This window comes from Protomyctophum bolini (genome assembly GCF_963924005.1).
Source record: "Protomyctophum bolini genome assembly, chromosome: 11".
Taxonomy (NCBI): Eukaryota; Metazoa; Chordata; class Actinopteri; order Myctophiformes; family Myctophidae; genus Protomyctophum; species Protomyctophum bolini.
The window spans coordinates 15,094,557-15,111,228 of record NC_137872.1 but is presented as its reverse complement, the minus strand read 5'-3'; the positions used below and the strand labels follow the sequence as shown (position 1 = coordinate 15,111,228).

General features: G+C 39.9%; 1 protein-coding gene and 1 gene segment (V, D, J or C); both read right to left on the bottom strand.

Annotated features, from left to right (window-relative positions):
- Window positions 1-1,975: 1,975 nt before the first annotated feature.
- On the bottom strand, window positions 1,976-4,839 carry LOC308323299 (immunoglobulin heavy constant mu; the record flags this gene model as incomplete). The annotated part of the gene is made up of 8 exons (XM_080775020.1): window positions 1,976-2,023; window positions 2,352-2,500; window positions 2,761-3,048; window positions 3,295-3,621; window positions 3,861-4,145; window positions 4,253-4,564; window positions 4,648-4,730; window positions 4,832-4,839. 8 exons carry the CDS (start codon window positions 4,837-4,839, stop codon window positions 2,015-2,017), a joined length of 1,461 nt encoding a protein of 486 aa, XP_080631146.1. The 3' UTR covers window positions 1,976-2,014.
- Window positions 4,840-8,503: 3,664 nt separating this feature from the next.
- LOC308324052 (Ig mu chain C region membrane-bound form-like) lies at window positions 8,504-13,243 on the bottom strand. The segment is given in 5 exons: window positions 13,201-13,243; window positions 11,260-11,574; window positions 9,893-10,237; window positions 9,484-9,792; window positions 8,504-8,990 (listed from the first exon to the last, which is right to left on the bottom strand).
- Window positions 13,244-16,672: the final 3,429 nt, after the last annotated feature.

Below are 16,672 nucleotides of genomic sequence, written 5' to 3'. Positions count from 1 at the left end.
CAAACCCACAATGTACACAACAGCAGATCCAAACACTGCACAGCTCACACTCATAGAAAGGGTGCGCACGCGTGATCGCGCGTACGTGCACTCTGGCTGGCACACACTCGCAAACTCAGTCTCTCTCTCAGACAGACAGACAGACAGACAGACAGACAGACAGACAGACAGGCAGGCAGGCAGGCAGGCAGGCAGGCAGGCAGACAGGCAGGCAGGCAGGCAGGCAGGCAGGCAGACAGACAGACAGACAGACAGACAGACAGACAGACAGACAGACAGACAGACAGACAGAGAGGGCTCGGGGCTCAGGGCTCATCATATAATCGTACCACTGTAGTATTTGCAAACTGTTAAATTAAATCATATGCATCGCTCGATTCACTGCTAACTTCTATTGCGGTATTAATTATTTCATTTTTGGACTTTCAGACAGAAAAATCCCAATGATAAAATGCCAGATGGAGCTATTGCATCCTCTAGCGGACAATGCTGGTACAACAAGTGAACTACAAGACGTGGCTAAAGTGTGGTTTTTGTTTTTGTTGAACTTGTGACCATTTGTGTTAATGATGACATCATCAAGATGTGGATTTTTATGAAAGAAACACTTTCCAGATAAAGGATAATTCAAGCTTTTCATACACTGCAATGTTGGTGAGTTTGATGTTGTTTATATCAGACAGGACTTTTCTGTTTGGATGCATGTGCTGTCAATGGTAAAGCTTGGCGGGAGCTTGCTTGGAAGAATACAATACGTTACTTTATCACCCCCAAAAATTTCCAGCAGGGCGGTCAGGGAGAGGGTCAATGTTGGAGACAATGTGGTAAAAAGATGGAAGATCATTTCCATATCTCTTGGGATTGTCCCAAATCCAGCCCTATACTGTCAAGAAGTTATCAAGGAAATCAGAGCTACATGTATTTTTTAAATAGAAATTGATTGTTCTTTTCTTTCTGTATATGGGGAGAATTCCTGTTGAACTCACAAGCCGTGATGTATGAAATCATATTGGTAGCTTGTAAGAAAGCCATCACTCGGAAATGGCTACAGGTCATACTACTTACCAAGGAAGATTGGATCACAGACTCACAGTAGTCAACGAGATAGACACTATGGAATACTTGACCTTTTCTCTTAGGCTAAGGGCAGAGCAAATAGCGTTATAGCATTTGTTCACCACCAAGTGTCACTGTTTCACCGCCTAGCACGCACACACGCACACACGCACACACACACACAGGCCAGGGATGAGGGCTTGTGCAGTATGTACAGCACACGTACAGTATAGCACACTCACTTCAGACGGGGCTGATTTTTGTCATACGTGTATCTAGTACCACCAATCTGTACCTAGCCTGGCTCCAGCCCTGAATCGCTCGCCAGTGTAGCCACGCCCATTAAAAAATATATAACTAAATGGAAATTCAGTGTGTCCTTCAGAGTGTCAGGCTATACTGTACCATGTAGGCTAGTGTGGCATATAACCAAACCAAGTGTGCATTTTCAAAGCATAAAACTTTCAGCATATCATCTACATGCCCCAATAAGGTTTGATTTCAGACATGGAACCACTTTTTGATTGACGAAATGGTGATTCCTGTATATTTTTATGATATACATGTTATGACATTGTTATATTAAAACATCTAGGAGAGAGGAGAGAGAGCATCAGCAGTAAAATAAAGAAAATCAATCATCTTCGTGTATTGGACCATAGTAATCCTATATGAGAACATTCCGTTTTTTACTTCAATTAGGTCATTTACATTATTACTGCTCAAGGCCGTTCTATACGTGTGAAAGAAATGAGCTAATGAAAAATAATGAAAAATGAATAAAATAAAGTAAAATAAATGCAATATCAATCTCAGAAATAAGTATTATTAAATACTTATTTAATAATACTAATAATTATTATTATTATTCAGTTATTATCTTAAACAGGGAAAAGAAAAGACCCTCCCATCATGATCATGGCAGACACTGATCCAGTCCATCCTTCAGTGGTCTTCATCATTTAATCTGAAAGAAAAACGGAACATGATAGTAGTAAAATAGCAGATCTACATCTACTCTGTCACTAACGCATGGCATCACAATGATTTTGAGCTTGTACATTAGCTATTTCATCATTCATTAGTATTTGGGCATAAGTTGTTACTATTGAACAAATAATGCAAACCACTCCAACAATACAGGGTGTTGTACAACTACCCATGGTGAGCAAGGGGCAAGACCCTACAGCTGGCGCTTAGGCACCGTTCGAGGTGCGTCAGGCAGACATGCCCTGCAGGTACCAACATCTGCTTGTCATGAAATATGTGATGTACAACTACCCTGCCATCCTCACCTTCATGAGGGTGACCACGGTGCCATAAAGAAGAGAAATGAAGAAGAGGGTGAGGAAGGTGATGGCCATGTACCAATTCACCTCTGCCAAGTCTTGAATGATAGGTTCATGTCTGCTCTCGTCAAAGAACACAGCCTCCTCTAGAATCTCTGTGAAAGAAAAGAGATTTGTGTTGCCATAATAGGCAGACATTGGGTGAAAAGATGCGGACGGAAGGGTTTAAATGGTTAATATGTTGATCCTTGTATCTATTAAAACTCACTGTAACTGTATTGTAAAGTTGTGCCTACCACATTGGTAAAAGTGTAAATAAAAGGCTAAATGAAGTATGTCATGAACACTCCGAAACGGCCAGGTTCTACCATTTGCACCTGTCAGCAGATTAAAGACATAATGGAGACAAACGCACCTGGTTTGGTTATGTTCAGGGCTAAGGTGGTTGTGGTATGTGTCACCCTGCAGGTGTAGACCACCCCGGGGAGCCAGTCTAGTGGGGTCAGGTGGAGTTGACTGTGGATGCTGAACTTCCCATTTGGATCCCTGCTGGGTTCACTGGTGTTGTAGCTCTGCAGCTCCGTGCTGCCATTCAGAAGCCATGTGATGTTGATGGTCGCAGGCCTGAAGCCAAACGCCAGGCACACAAGCCCACCAGAACCCTGCAGCAGGGTGGCTGTCGGTGGGGAGGGGGTCACTGATACTGGGGAAACGTTACAACCATTCACAATTGGATTGTTGAAATTCTCTGAAGTTATTTTTTACATTTTCTTGAATTTTGAAGAAGAATCCATTTCTTGGAAAATGTTGGCCTATAATGAAATGCCATGGATTCATGTGGTATGTATGTGGTATAAGGAAACTCAACTATAGGCCTAGTCACTTCTGAGTGAATTAATTAATTCTGCACCAAACTGCATATACAATACAATTATCCATTCAGCTATACCTGTGTTTTTGCTGATATGAACCTCATAGCCTTGGCTGGAGCACTGTTGTTTTGCCTCACAGGACACTTGTATGAATGCAGCCCAAGTGTCTGCTGACACGTTCAGGATGCTCCGGATAGTCATTGTCCCGTTACTGTGGCTTTGTGTTATCACTATAGTAGAATTTTGAGAAGATTTGGTCCCATTCACTTTCCAACGGATGGAAATATTATCAAGATTTGCGCCAACCACACGGCAGGTGATGGGCACCTGTTCATCTACCTCCTGGAGCTCTTTGAGAGGTGGCCCCTCAAGAAATACAGCAACAGTCTGAGATGATGGCCTTACTGAAAAGGAATAATATGGAGAATATTCAATGGCTTGCAGTGAGCACTTTAGCTGTTATTGAATGAATGTATCTATTTTTGTGTATTGTCTTATGAACCATCCCTTGAATTAGGCCTAATTCAAAATTTCTTATTATTCTGAACTGTACAGTGTGAAATTATTCAGAAATATTTTATTTCATGACATGTTTGATAGGGGGATCATAATGTTGTTTTGTGAGTTTTTCTGGTTGTTCTACCTGAGCAGAGGCTAATGTTTTTTCCAATAGTTCTTTTGGTTGACTGGTCTGAGATTTCACAGGTGACGAACTTCCCTGTTTTCCATTCAGTTTGAGCTATGTTGAGATGACTGGTTACTGCAACACGTCCATCTTCACCCATCCTGATGTCACTGGTTGGTCCGGATATCTTCTCAGACTCACCAAGCCATTGGATCTGAGGGCTGAAGCCACTTCCAGAGCACACCAGTTTCTGTGATACCTGGTCTTCACTAGGAGCTAGGAGAAGCTCAATCGATGGGTCACCTAAAAGTCCCATTGCAAATTGAATACAATTAAATGACAGCTGACAAATAAAGAAAATATGAATATTTCACCAACAACACATTAAATAAGATCAATAAATCACTTACCAAAGAACTTCCCAGTGGAGTTTGACACCCACTTGCTGGAGAAGCCTTGGTTCACTGTGCATGTGAAAGTTGTTTGTTCATTCCAGTAATTTCTGGGAACAGAGAATTGTCTAGTGATTAAATGGATATCTGTGCTTGCAGGAAGTTCAACAAACAGTTTTTCAGAGATCTCCGTTCCATTGGCCTGAAAGGTGATGTAGAGATCTCTGGAGGAGATCTGAGTGACGTGACATTCCAGAACAGCACTGTCTTCTTTTAGTGATTGTGGGAAAGATCTTCTGATCAGCACTGATGGATCTCTCACTGTATGACCTTGATGACAAAAACAAGAAATGTTGCTTAAGTTCAGTGTTCTACCATCACTTAATAGCATTTTTCTCTCCAATATCTCCTACCTTTGAAACTCACGGTCTTCAAAGTAGTACTGAAGCAGCGATGTTCAGCTTTACATGCTATGCTAATGAAGTTTTTCCATTGACTTGTGGAAACAGTGAGGTTGCTGATGATAGCAGCTGTGGTTCTGGCCTTGTCCACTTTGTTTTTACTGGGTGAGATGTTCTCATCAATGAACCAGGTGACCCTGGCATCAAGGGCAGTGTGGACAACACACGTAGCTGTCACCTCAGACTCTGCCATCATCACTGTCTTCAAGCTGGGGGTGTCCAAATGAATGTACGGAGAGGAAGGTGGATGAACTGTCAGAAGAAAGAAAATGACATAAAAAGTCTATCTAGGATAGAAGTTAAAGTAATGTTGAAAACATCATAATTGAAAATGATAAATAGAATAGAAAATAGAACTGTTTTGCTATTTTCTCATTTGAATCCTGAAAAGTAATGGACAGTATAAGGTTTCCAACCGAAAAATAAGTATTTCTATGATTTTTAGGGGGACTTACTTGTACAAATACTGATTGACTGATTTGATTCAACTGCATTGTGTCTGGATATGCATTTAAAAATTGACCCCTTTTTCCACTTGTCTTTATCCGGTTTAATCTGGCTAATTAGACTGAAGGTTTTTTCAACGCCCTCCGTGCTTTGCAGTTTCTCTTGGACTGTTGTTGTGTTTAGATTATGGCTGTCCAATTGCCATTCCACACTCGGCTTGTCTGGATAGAAGTGATTTAGGGCACAGATGAGGCTCTTTGGTGAAGTCCTGTCCTTATCGTCCCAGACAGGGTACAGGGTGATGGACGGAGACACAACCCTCTGCACTGAGACAGAACATATCATTTTATGTATTGTTAGTCTCAAATTTAAATTGACATGTGCAATGATTTTGTGATATTTCACCTTCGAGGATCCCTGTGGATTTTGTGAAAAGAAACAAGATACTCTAGATCTAGAGTCCTAGACTACATGGAATGCAAACTGTAATATACTACTACTTGATCTAGATGGAGTAGTTGTGATTTGTTTTGCTGCCAGGTGGACATGGAAGCAGAGGTGTTATATTTTTGTATTTTTCATTGTTTGAATTTTAATTAGTTTTTTATAAGTTTGCTTCAGTTCCGGTTAGTTTCCGGAGTTGGTTTGCTAATTTCAGTTTAGTTTTATTGTTTAGATGTTAATTAGTTTCTATTAGTTTCAGTATTACGTTCAGAATACGGTATTTCAATATACAAACACTTTGTGAAGGCAATTGACTCACAGTCAATAGACATATGCAGTCTACAGATGCTTGTTGTGTTGACAGCGTTGTTGTGCTGACAAAGCCTACCAAATTGACAAAGACTAATCCGTTAAATAATTTTTTTTTAGTTTAATTTAAATATAACCTTGAGTGGAAGGCACAGATGTTAGAGTAAGATCAGCAGGAGGCAGGCAGCAGGCGGAAGCGATGGTCTCAAGACAGCACCCGAAATACAGAAGTGAAACAAGCCACTGTGCCACTGAGCAACGGTGCATCACACACCAGGTGTGAAGTCACTGCCCGTTAGGGAAATTAGTTGAAATTTAAATTTCTCATAACCATTTTGTTGAGATCTCACAAAAATGCAAAACATTTTGGAACACAGCTAGGCCATTAATAGAACCACATTGTAACCTCAGTATTATTTGCATATTGCTGAAAATGGTCTGTTGAAGGTTTTTTCAACGCCCTCCGTGCTTGGCAGTTTCTCTTGGACTGTTGTTGTGTTTAGATTATGGCTGTCCAATTGCCATTCCTCACTCGGCTTGTCTGGATAGAAGCGATTTAGGGCACAGATGAGATGAGGCTCTCTGGTGAAGTCCTGTCCTTATGGTCCCAGACAGGGTACAGGGTGATGGACGGAGACACAACCCTCTGCACTGAGACAGAACATATCATTTTATTTATTGTTACTTCAGTTTCAAACTTGAATTGGCTAGTTGTAAAATGATGATTGTACATTAGAGCTTTGATGATGTTATACATGCCTGTGGCGTTTGTGCAATGGAAACACAATACTCTACACTGAACTGTAGTATCCTTCTACTCTAGCTAGATGGTGGCGTTGTGCTTTACATATACTTACAATATTCAGGTGGAGGTGGAAGGCTGTTGCACAGATGTTAGAGTAAGACAGGACTGAGCGATCAGGGAAGCATGCAACACCCTGGTCCAAAAAGGCACTTGAAATTCAACAGAACTTTTTTCAACAGGACTTGACTACGGTACACTGAATCACTCTCTATAGTTACATCTTTATTTATGAATATAATCAATTTACAAAGCTATCATGGAAAGCAGTACACACAATTTAGGAAAAGAGTAGGCCTACATGAGTACGATCTTCGGCCGCAATAATAAAAAATATACCTTCGGTAGCAATAATAGAAATACACAAATTATCCATTGGTAAAAATGTGACTTTAAACACAGTTCAATTGTCCTTTCTTGTTTCATTTAACCTGTAAATGAAACAGAAATAAATCTAGATCAGTAATATGAATAAGATACTAACAGTCTTTCTTTATGCACTATTATTATCAGATTGGATGGTCAAATCAAAATGTAACATTACGGTATATGCATGGCATTATTTAATAAAACCGATATTATCCTGCAATCATATAGCTGTTCCACTACAGTTCATATGTCCTTACCTTGATGATAGTGGTCCCAATGCTGTACACCAGAGTGATGAGGAAGAGGAAGATGAAGGTGAGGGCTGTGTTCTGAATGCTATCTGGATCTGTCTCTGCTCTGTGACTCCAATGGGTGTCAATCAAAACCAGATAATCTGCTTGTACTGTGAAGATGAAAATGGCATCACATCAGCATATAATGTTGATTAAACATTTCAATACTAATATAGCTTTCCTTATGTGACTGCTGTTAATAGTTTGTTTGTGGTGTAGTGTGATCATGTGTACCAGAAAAGGTCACCTAGTAAAATTAATCAAATAACTGTGAAGCTGATGCTTGGGCTTTCTCTCTGCTTTAATGCTTTTATACCCATTGAGACCTGCTCGAACCGGCTGATTCTAGAAATACCTTCTAAATCAGTAGTTCTCAAACCTTTTCACTTCCAAGGACCCCATTTGAAAATGTTTTATTCACGTTCAACAAAAAGGTTCAAAAATAGCAGATGTATATCTGCTATTTTTTAGAACCATTGTTCTTACTCCTAAGAGTTTTCTGAAAAACTTATGTTGTTATATATATATATAGCTAAAATCTAAAATGACACAGATGCTTTCCCGGTTTCATGGGTTAAAATGTCACATAAATTAGCAGACTAAACTGTCTGCCATCGGATGTATAAGTAGGCTAAACTGTTTGTCTCTTGCTTTAAAAAAAAAGTATAAACCAGTAATCACAGTGAGCCTGACTTGCTTTTGAAAGAACATCTTGACATTTACAGTAGGTTAGAGAAATAGATTTTGAACATGCACCATTATTCACAGGGCAAGACCCAGTAGAGTGAACACAAACACACTAAGACAAGACACAGGGGCAACACTAAATAGCCTAAATGAAGATCGGACTTCTGAAATTGTCTTAGTTGACAGTTAATTTAAGTAATACTAAATACTTATATAGTCTGTGATCAGTCAGTGTGAGTGCGAGTATGCAATTATGATGTAAGAAATAAGAAAATCACAATAATGTGATTGTCAATCTAGTATAACCATGTCTTATGATTAACTTATGTATTACCAACTAACTTAAACTAAAATGTTCATTAGTGATTGGGTAGGTACTGAAAATGAACTTCGGGACATACATCAGCAGAATAATTACTTAGATTTATTTTTTTATTTAGATTTTCATTTTGCTTTAGTAAACACACAGGATGTCACACCACAAGCAACAAACAAAAACAAGACATAACACACGGGGACACAAAATGACATCTACTAGGCCTTGCAACTTTCAGGGATGTTCATGCTGAGGTTGACCAGGTTGGCTTTGTCAGCTGTTCTTTGCACCATGGACCTAACAATAACTCGAGTTGTGTTGATCATAGATTCATGGTAAACTACACAGCTATACACCGTGTCAGTGTTTCCCCAAGTGGCATTGCTGAACGTTAGTTGGCCATAGACAGAGTAGTACTTGACTTTTCTCAAGTCTCGATATTCCATAAGGCTTGTGGTATGATACACATACTCTTTTGTGCCCAGAGTTTCCACAGGCTCGTCATTAATGAGCCAAGACACAACAACTTCCTTGGGGTAGAAGTCTTTCACATAGCAAGTCAGGGTCACCATACTAGTTTGTTCGACTGGCGGCAGCAGAAAAACTAATGGGCGATCAATCCTTCCTTCTGCAAGCATGAGAGTATAACAATTAGATATTTTGCTGCAGATAACACACACAACATATTATTTCTGGGTATCAATTAACACTGAACTGAACATGTATTGATAAGGTCTGCTGAATGTAAATTCAAAAGCTATATCAGCACTTAAATGTAAGTAGAATTAAACAGTCTTACTACACATACATTTGCAATATACAATATGCATTTCATTACATACTGCACATCACTGTTTCTCAATGTTGGGTCTGGGGACCCTACTGTAACTCTGACAGTGTACAAATGGAACCATTTGGTTCCATTTTACACATACACAATTTAACAGTGAGGAATTTGCTGTGGGGTCCCAAAGATTCAAAATCACACACGTGTGAAGTGAAGGGCGCTTTTATCATCATACATTGCTCAGCTGAGCACATTCTGTGCTTAAACAGACAGACATACAGAGACAGACAGATACACACAAAGCTGTGCATAAGGTTGAGAATCATTTGCTTACCATTTGACCTTTGGAAGCTGATCTCCTTTGGGGTAATAGCATCTTTGTGCTCAGCAATACAAATATACTCAATCCCTTTGTTCCACTCCTCGTACATCACGTCTACAGCAACGGTGATTTTGTTCTTGACTCTTGACTCTCTGGCATTAGGGAGTTCGTTTCCATCCGTATCCTGCCATGTGACACTCTCCACACCTGGCACTAATTCAAGGACTTCACACACAAGTTGGGCTGGCTTGTTGTGAAACAATGCCTCTATTGACAGTGGCAAGATCTTCATTGTCATCATCTCATCTTCACATCCTATTCCTGGAGAGAGGATTTAGGGAGTATAAGTAAACTGCATTATCTGAAAAATAGTTGGCATTTCAATATACAGTATAGTACCACAGTGTTATATATTACTCACCTGAGTCACCTCCTCCGCCTCCTTTTTTGTACGTTACAGATTTGTTCACACCTCCGTCACCCCCCTCAAAGACACATGTTACTGGTTTTCCATCGGTCCAATCAGTTTGATTCACCTGGAGAAAACTTACTGCACTGTACAAAGTTCCATTCACCGTCTTTTCATCCTTGATGATGACACCGTATTTGCTCGAGTTGAGTTCATCGCCATTTCTCTCCCACCTGATCTTATAATCTTTCGGTGAAAAGCCAGTGGCAAAGCAGGAGAAGGAAGCCTTGTTTTGCTCCATCACATCCTCAGTAGTGGAGACCAGCACTTCAAGAGTTGGTGACTGATGATGCACGACTGCAAAACACACACATATATACACAGATGTATGCAGAAGCATGTTATACAGTATATGCAGAAGCCGAGTAGAATCTGCTGCTACAATGGCAATTGAAACAAATAATTGTATGTAATCTTTCAATGTTATGCAACATTACTGTGTGCCATACAATTAACAAATACTGAAAGGAAAGATAGTTTGGTCTTGTAAAACACAAGACTTGAGTCTTGCTTCTGCATATACTGTACATTGTGTGCACAAGCTAGCACCTGACAGACTGTTTCAAACCAGCCACAAACATACTTTTTAACAATGATTGCTCTCACTGAAAGCTCATATTCACACGTAATGTCTTGCATTATTTCAGTAAGGCACAGAAAGGGAACAGGGAGAAAATGGATGCAAGCGAGATATATACTGTAACATCAGTGCATGCCAAGCGCCAAAAATGACCAAGCCAGCAGTTCAATTTGCATAGGCAATAATAGTCAATTTAGCTGTCAACATTTATTACTTTCTCAGGCAACAAAGCAACATTTAACACATGATATGACCACACATAACATGCATGATCTAAGCACAAAGATACATTTTGTGGACAGAAATTGTATAAGCGTGTGTTTTTATTTTTTATTTTTATTACTGTATTATGATATTACAATTAATTATTTTGTTAAACTAAACTACCGGTAGATACATTTTGTGGACAGAAATTGTATAAGCGTGTGTTTTAATTTTTAATTTTTATTTCTGTATTATGCTAATTACACTCTTCACTTAGTTATTTTTAAAGCAGCTTTGAAATGACCATAGTTTAGTATATCATGTCATACTTCTGCATATTTTTGTTTTAAAAATCAGTTGTTTAAACAAATTTAGACCACAACACATATTTAATTTAAAGTATTTTGCATTTTGAGGATTGTTGTTAAGAAAACTGTTACAGTTTACATAGGAAGGAGTTTACAAGGAATTCCAAACTAATAATTAATTTGAAGATTTATTCAAATAAATAACAAATGATTAACTTGTTTCTTACCTGGTCTTTCAAGTGCCACTTCCACATTTCCCGCGGAATTTTTGGCAGCACATTTGAAAACATTTTTGTTCTGCCAGTCTTCTCGTTTGACTCGGATCTGACTGACTCTCATATACTTGTCGCCTTTCTGAACAGCAGGGTATTCAACAAAACCAGAGGTAGGCAGGCCCGACAGAACGGTCCCACTGGCGTCGGTCCACTTGAAGGTCAGATCAGCAGGTGTGAAGCCGGTGGCCAGGCAGCCGAGAGTCACAGTGTCACCGACTCCTGAACCGCACTGGACCAGAGGAAATACAGTAGGGGCAGTCGCTGTAGCTGGGAGAGGAAATACAAAAGAATACAAATAAGTAAAAATAGAAATACGTTGATTTTACACTTTTCCAGAACGCAGAATTTTCATTTGTATTTGCGGTTGATATTAATAAATATCCTATAGGGAAATGAAACGTGCAGAATTAATTACTTGCAAATATTACTGGCAGAGCATGAGAGCAACTACATATTTGAGATGTCTGGCATACTGTTTGGAATAGATCTTCTTGAATCTGAACTAAAGAAAAAAAACATCCAATTACAGTAGACACATTCAATTTGTTATTCCTTTTAACCAATAAAAATTGTTCTTACCTGATGATACAGTAACCATTGTACCCTTGCCCCAGTAGTCAAAAGCACCGTTGCACAGTCGCAAATATACTCATTGACTAGTACCAAAAGCTACGGTCTTCATATTCAACATACGTAGTAGAATTTTCTAACAGCCAAATAATCAATTTCACTATGTTATCCCTATTTTGGGCATTCCATAGGTGATCTTTTTTTAAATGAGCAGATCTACAAGCTTGTGAGGCATTGTGATATTAAAGATTGGCTAGATTGTTGTAAAGTTGAAGTATAGGGCTTGAGTGGTTAAATTGCAAAGGTTATGATATAGGCATCACTCAAGGATTCTACATTTATGAATTAACATGACGATAAATTATCAGCTACTTTAAGATGAACTTGGTACTGTATATCATAACCTTGCTTTAGTTTTAAGATAATGCAGATTGAAAACTGTGTGAATCACTTACCTGCGGATACAGTTACCAGTGTGCCTTTTCCCCAGTAGTCAAAAGCCCAGTTATCACAGTCATCATTCTTATCAACTTCCATTTTGTCCTGCCCATTTGGTCAGATACTATTAAATATCATATAGGCCTACCAATTCTGTTTAAATATATTAAGACTCTAAAACACAGTTTTCCATAGATTTTGATAGATTACATGACAGATTACAGACTACATCAGTTAGTGCATGGTTTTCTCAAAAACCAACAACAGAACAACTTCAATAAAATTGCTCTTAATGATGTGAGTGAATAAATCAAATAATAATAATAAAAACATTTCTTACCTGAGGAGACAGTGACCATCGTGCCTTTTCCCCAGTAGTCAAAAGCATAGTTCACACTGTAACAGAGTGGCATCTATTGCATACAATAACCCTGTTGTCTCTATAAGACGTACAATTAATAATATAAACAGTTTATAAATGTCTTTTTAACTTGTGTGTGTTACTGTATGTTGTCCAAAATCATTAAGCTTCGCTATTATGATATAAATAACTTACCTTATACATTTAAACAAATGACTACAATACTACAAAAGCCAGTCATTAACTCATATTGACACAGTATTTCAATCCATACTGTATGTTTTGTGATACTATTTAATTGACTTACCTGATGAAACTGTAACCATTGTGCCTTTTCCCCAGTAGTCAAAGTAATTGCCATAGTCACAGTGTAACATTTTGATGTACGTCCTGTTCAAAAACTAGCATCCACAAATGCAATGAACATGTACATGGCTTTTGATAGATGCCATTCAGGTCCAAAATAATACAGATTACAATAGAAATAAAGTTAATTCAGTATGAAACAAAGGGTTTGTTATTACCTGATGTAACAGTCATAGTGGTGCCTTTACCCCAGTAGTCAAAGTAGTCATCACAGTGATTGGATTGATGAACACTCGATACAAAAAAGATCAGTCCATTGGCATTCACATGTCGATGCTACTGACGGACAGCGTTGATGTTTATTACAAAAACGATCTACAGGTAGTTCTACCAATTAATGGAAATGTACACACAGCTAAAAAAGTTGAAATTTGAAAAATAGAGTTTTCTTACTAAAGTCATGATATTATTACTTACCAGATATTGCTGTGATATTTGTCAGGAGCTTGCTCACTTTGAAATATCCATCAAGGTGATTTGTGTCCTGGTTTGAATCCGACCTGTTTAAACAACATTCATGTTTCACTGACTAAACATATCCATATATAGGCTACTGTTTATTAACCATCTCCTTTGGGATTTCCATTTCCTGTTATACAGAGTTTTAAAGAAATGTTCTTTATGTCACCAAAGTTAACAAGAACTTCCCCTTTTTCAGTGAGTGTCTTATATCAGCTCAATGCCCAACACCAATAAGTAGGCCATACCCTTCCTAGTTTGAAAGTCCTTTATAGAGCACACTGAGAATACTGGCCAGAGGCACCTCAATTTCCCAAACTGCAGGCCTTGTGGAGACAGATAGAGTAGGCAGCACAGACCCTGGTAGGCCAAGCTACAGAGGGCTGTGACAGTAGCACTGATAGCAAAAACTCCAGCCAACTCCAACCCACTGCACAGTGCACAGCACATCTCCAGTGCAACAAAAATAAAGTCGCTTCCAAAACTCCAAAAGCAGTGTGAATGAATTGGCTGGGGTGGTGAGTGTCCTTGCGATTCGCTTTGCCATGGCTGCACACAGCTTTTCGTCTATTCCCTGAATGGAGGGAAGCTCACCTCCAACAATGAGCTGAGAGCCGTCCTCACCACATCGTATAACACTCCTCCATTCTTTTAAACTTGGATTTTGAAATGGATAACAGCTATGGACAACATGCAGGTACAAACCGTAAAGCATCATTACACTTGATCCTTCTATCATCATTCAACCATCACGCCTATCCGCAATGAAGCCTAGAGCTGTCTGGAAGTGTACAATGTAAATTGTAGTTCTTCTGCATTGACCTGCATCAGACCAGAAGTGCCATTCCGATTCGCCCCATTACTAGCCCTATAACCACACGCGGAAGCCACATAGTCGGAATGGCGGTGCGTTGGAATGCCACTCTGTCGCTGTCACAGCCCCCTGTAGCTTGGCCTACCAGGGTCTGTGCTGCCTACTGTATCTGTCTCCACAAGGCCTGCAGGTTGGGGAATTGGGTGCCAATCAGTACACTGGCCAGTATTCCCAGTGTGCTCTATAAGGACTGGGTTTGCCACACTCACCCTCTCTCTCTCTTCCTGTTGGCAGCAACACTTTTAGTTTAGCCTTTGGTTTGCACCATTCAACACCCCACACTACATTTACCACACATCAACTCACCACTCACCAGTCTCACCTACACTACTGATTTCACTGATTAACACAACCACATGACTAAGTTGTTTATATTGTAAATAAATATTGGTTTTAAAAGCTGTGTCTTCCTCCTTTTTTGTTATGGCCTAGAGCCAGGTCATGACAAACTGGGGGCTCGTAGTTGAACTTTAGTTACCGGTATTTTAGATTTGGTTTAGCAGTGACTTTTTTTTGAGCAGGTAAAGTTTGATTTCCTGTTTTGGTTTGAAGCCTGGATTGTTGGCTGGTCACAGTGGTTGGAGGAAGTGCACGGTAAGAAAGTGATTTGTTTGGTTTTATTGAAAGTTTGATTGTAATTTACATATAGTGTATTGTTTGTCATCAGGATTTGATAAACAGGGTGGTTGTTGACATGTGGTGTTATGCTGTTGGTTGAGTTGTGTTCCCTGTTGGGCATAACGGTGGGTCCCCTTTTGGGTCTCACTGTATTTTTTGTTTTCTTTTAGACTACTGTATGTTCCACAAAAGATGGGACAGGGTGGTGCCACTGGGATGCCTTGTCGGTATGGGGGACTCAGGAGGGCCACTGAAGACCAGGGCAAGTTGGGTCAGTTTAGTATTGGCTAGGTAGCTGAGTTAGGGGGAACACGCTCACTTGGTTGGGCTTGATACATGTCCTAGACTCACTGTCAGCACTTTGCCTTGTCTTACAGCACACACATTTGTTGAGAGAGAGAGAGCATTGGTTACTGTGTGAATTTAGTTTGGGTTATTTTTTTGTGATATATGGCAAGATGTGGTAAAGCCTTTAAAGTGAATAATAGGCTAATGAAAAAGTGTGGTGTTATTTAAATGGTCACATGTCCTAATTGATTTCCCCTTGTTGTAATGGCATTCATTACAGTGTGGTCCAGTATTGGCAGTACCTAAAGTAGGGCTGTTGCAGCTGACTTGGAGAGCTCCATGTGTGGAAGCTTTAGGTCAGTTAGTGAATATGTGAATGGCAGGAGTGGTATTCACCAGGCTGGTGTGGCTGAGAGGCAGAGTGTTGTTTCTGCCAGGCTGTAGATAGCTGGGAGATGTAGATTTTGTAATTACCCTGTCCAGACTTCACTGTATGAGATTGAGATTTGTCTCTCCAGGCCGGCATGGCTGGGAGACAGTGTTCTGTTTCCCCCATTCCTTCTGACATATGGGTCGGTTGGGGAGGGAGGTTGGTTGGGGCAACACTGGATCGATTTGGTGTGGGGCCGGCTTTCCATGCGCAGTCCCGGTTAAATGGGAGGGGAGCTGCCACCCAGGCTTTTCAGGTTGACCGTATTCAAATTTGACTGGACATTGTAGCTATCAACTTGGGGATTGAGAATGTAGTGGCGGATGCCCTCTGCAGGGTGCCTTACATTTTGGACAATGTGGTTTGGGTTTGGTCTCATATACTGGTCTTTTCTGTCTGATCTGGCTTTTGGTCCTCCTCTTAAACGCTCCATGAATCCTAGCCGCAATTTGCAACTCTAGATTTTTTTACATGTAAATGTAAAAAAATCTAGAGTTGCAAATTGCGGCTACATGAATCCTAGGTTTAATCTTGGTTGCTGAGGGGAAGGCCTGGTATGCTAGGATGGAATTGGTTAGACCAGAGGGTATTTGAGGCAAATATTTTTGTCACGCTTGGTTCTAAAAATGTTGACTTGGTATTATATTTGGTTTATTGTGTTGGTTAATATTTGTGAGTTATAAGTGTTTTCTCATGTTTATATTTTGGCTGCTAGTTCATCTCGGTCCCTATAAGGCTCCTTGTTTTGTGTCACAGCCCCCTGTAGCTTGGCCTACCAGGGTCTCTGCTGCCTACCTGTAGGCCTGCAGGTTGGGGAATTGGGTGCCAATCAGTACATTGGGAGCACCTGGCCAGTATTCCCAGTGTGCTCTATAAGGACTGGGTGTTTGCCACACTCACCCTCTCTCTCTTCCTGTTGGCAGCAACACTTTCAGTTTAGCCGTTGGTTTGCACCATTCAA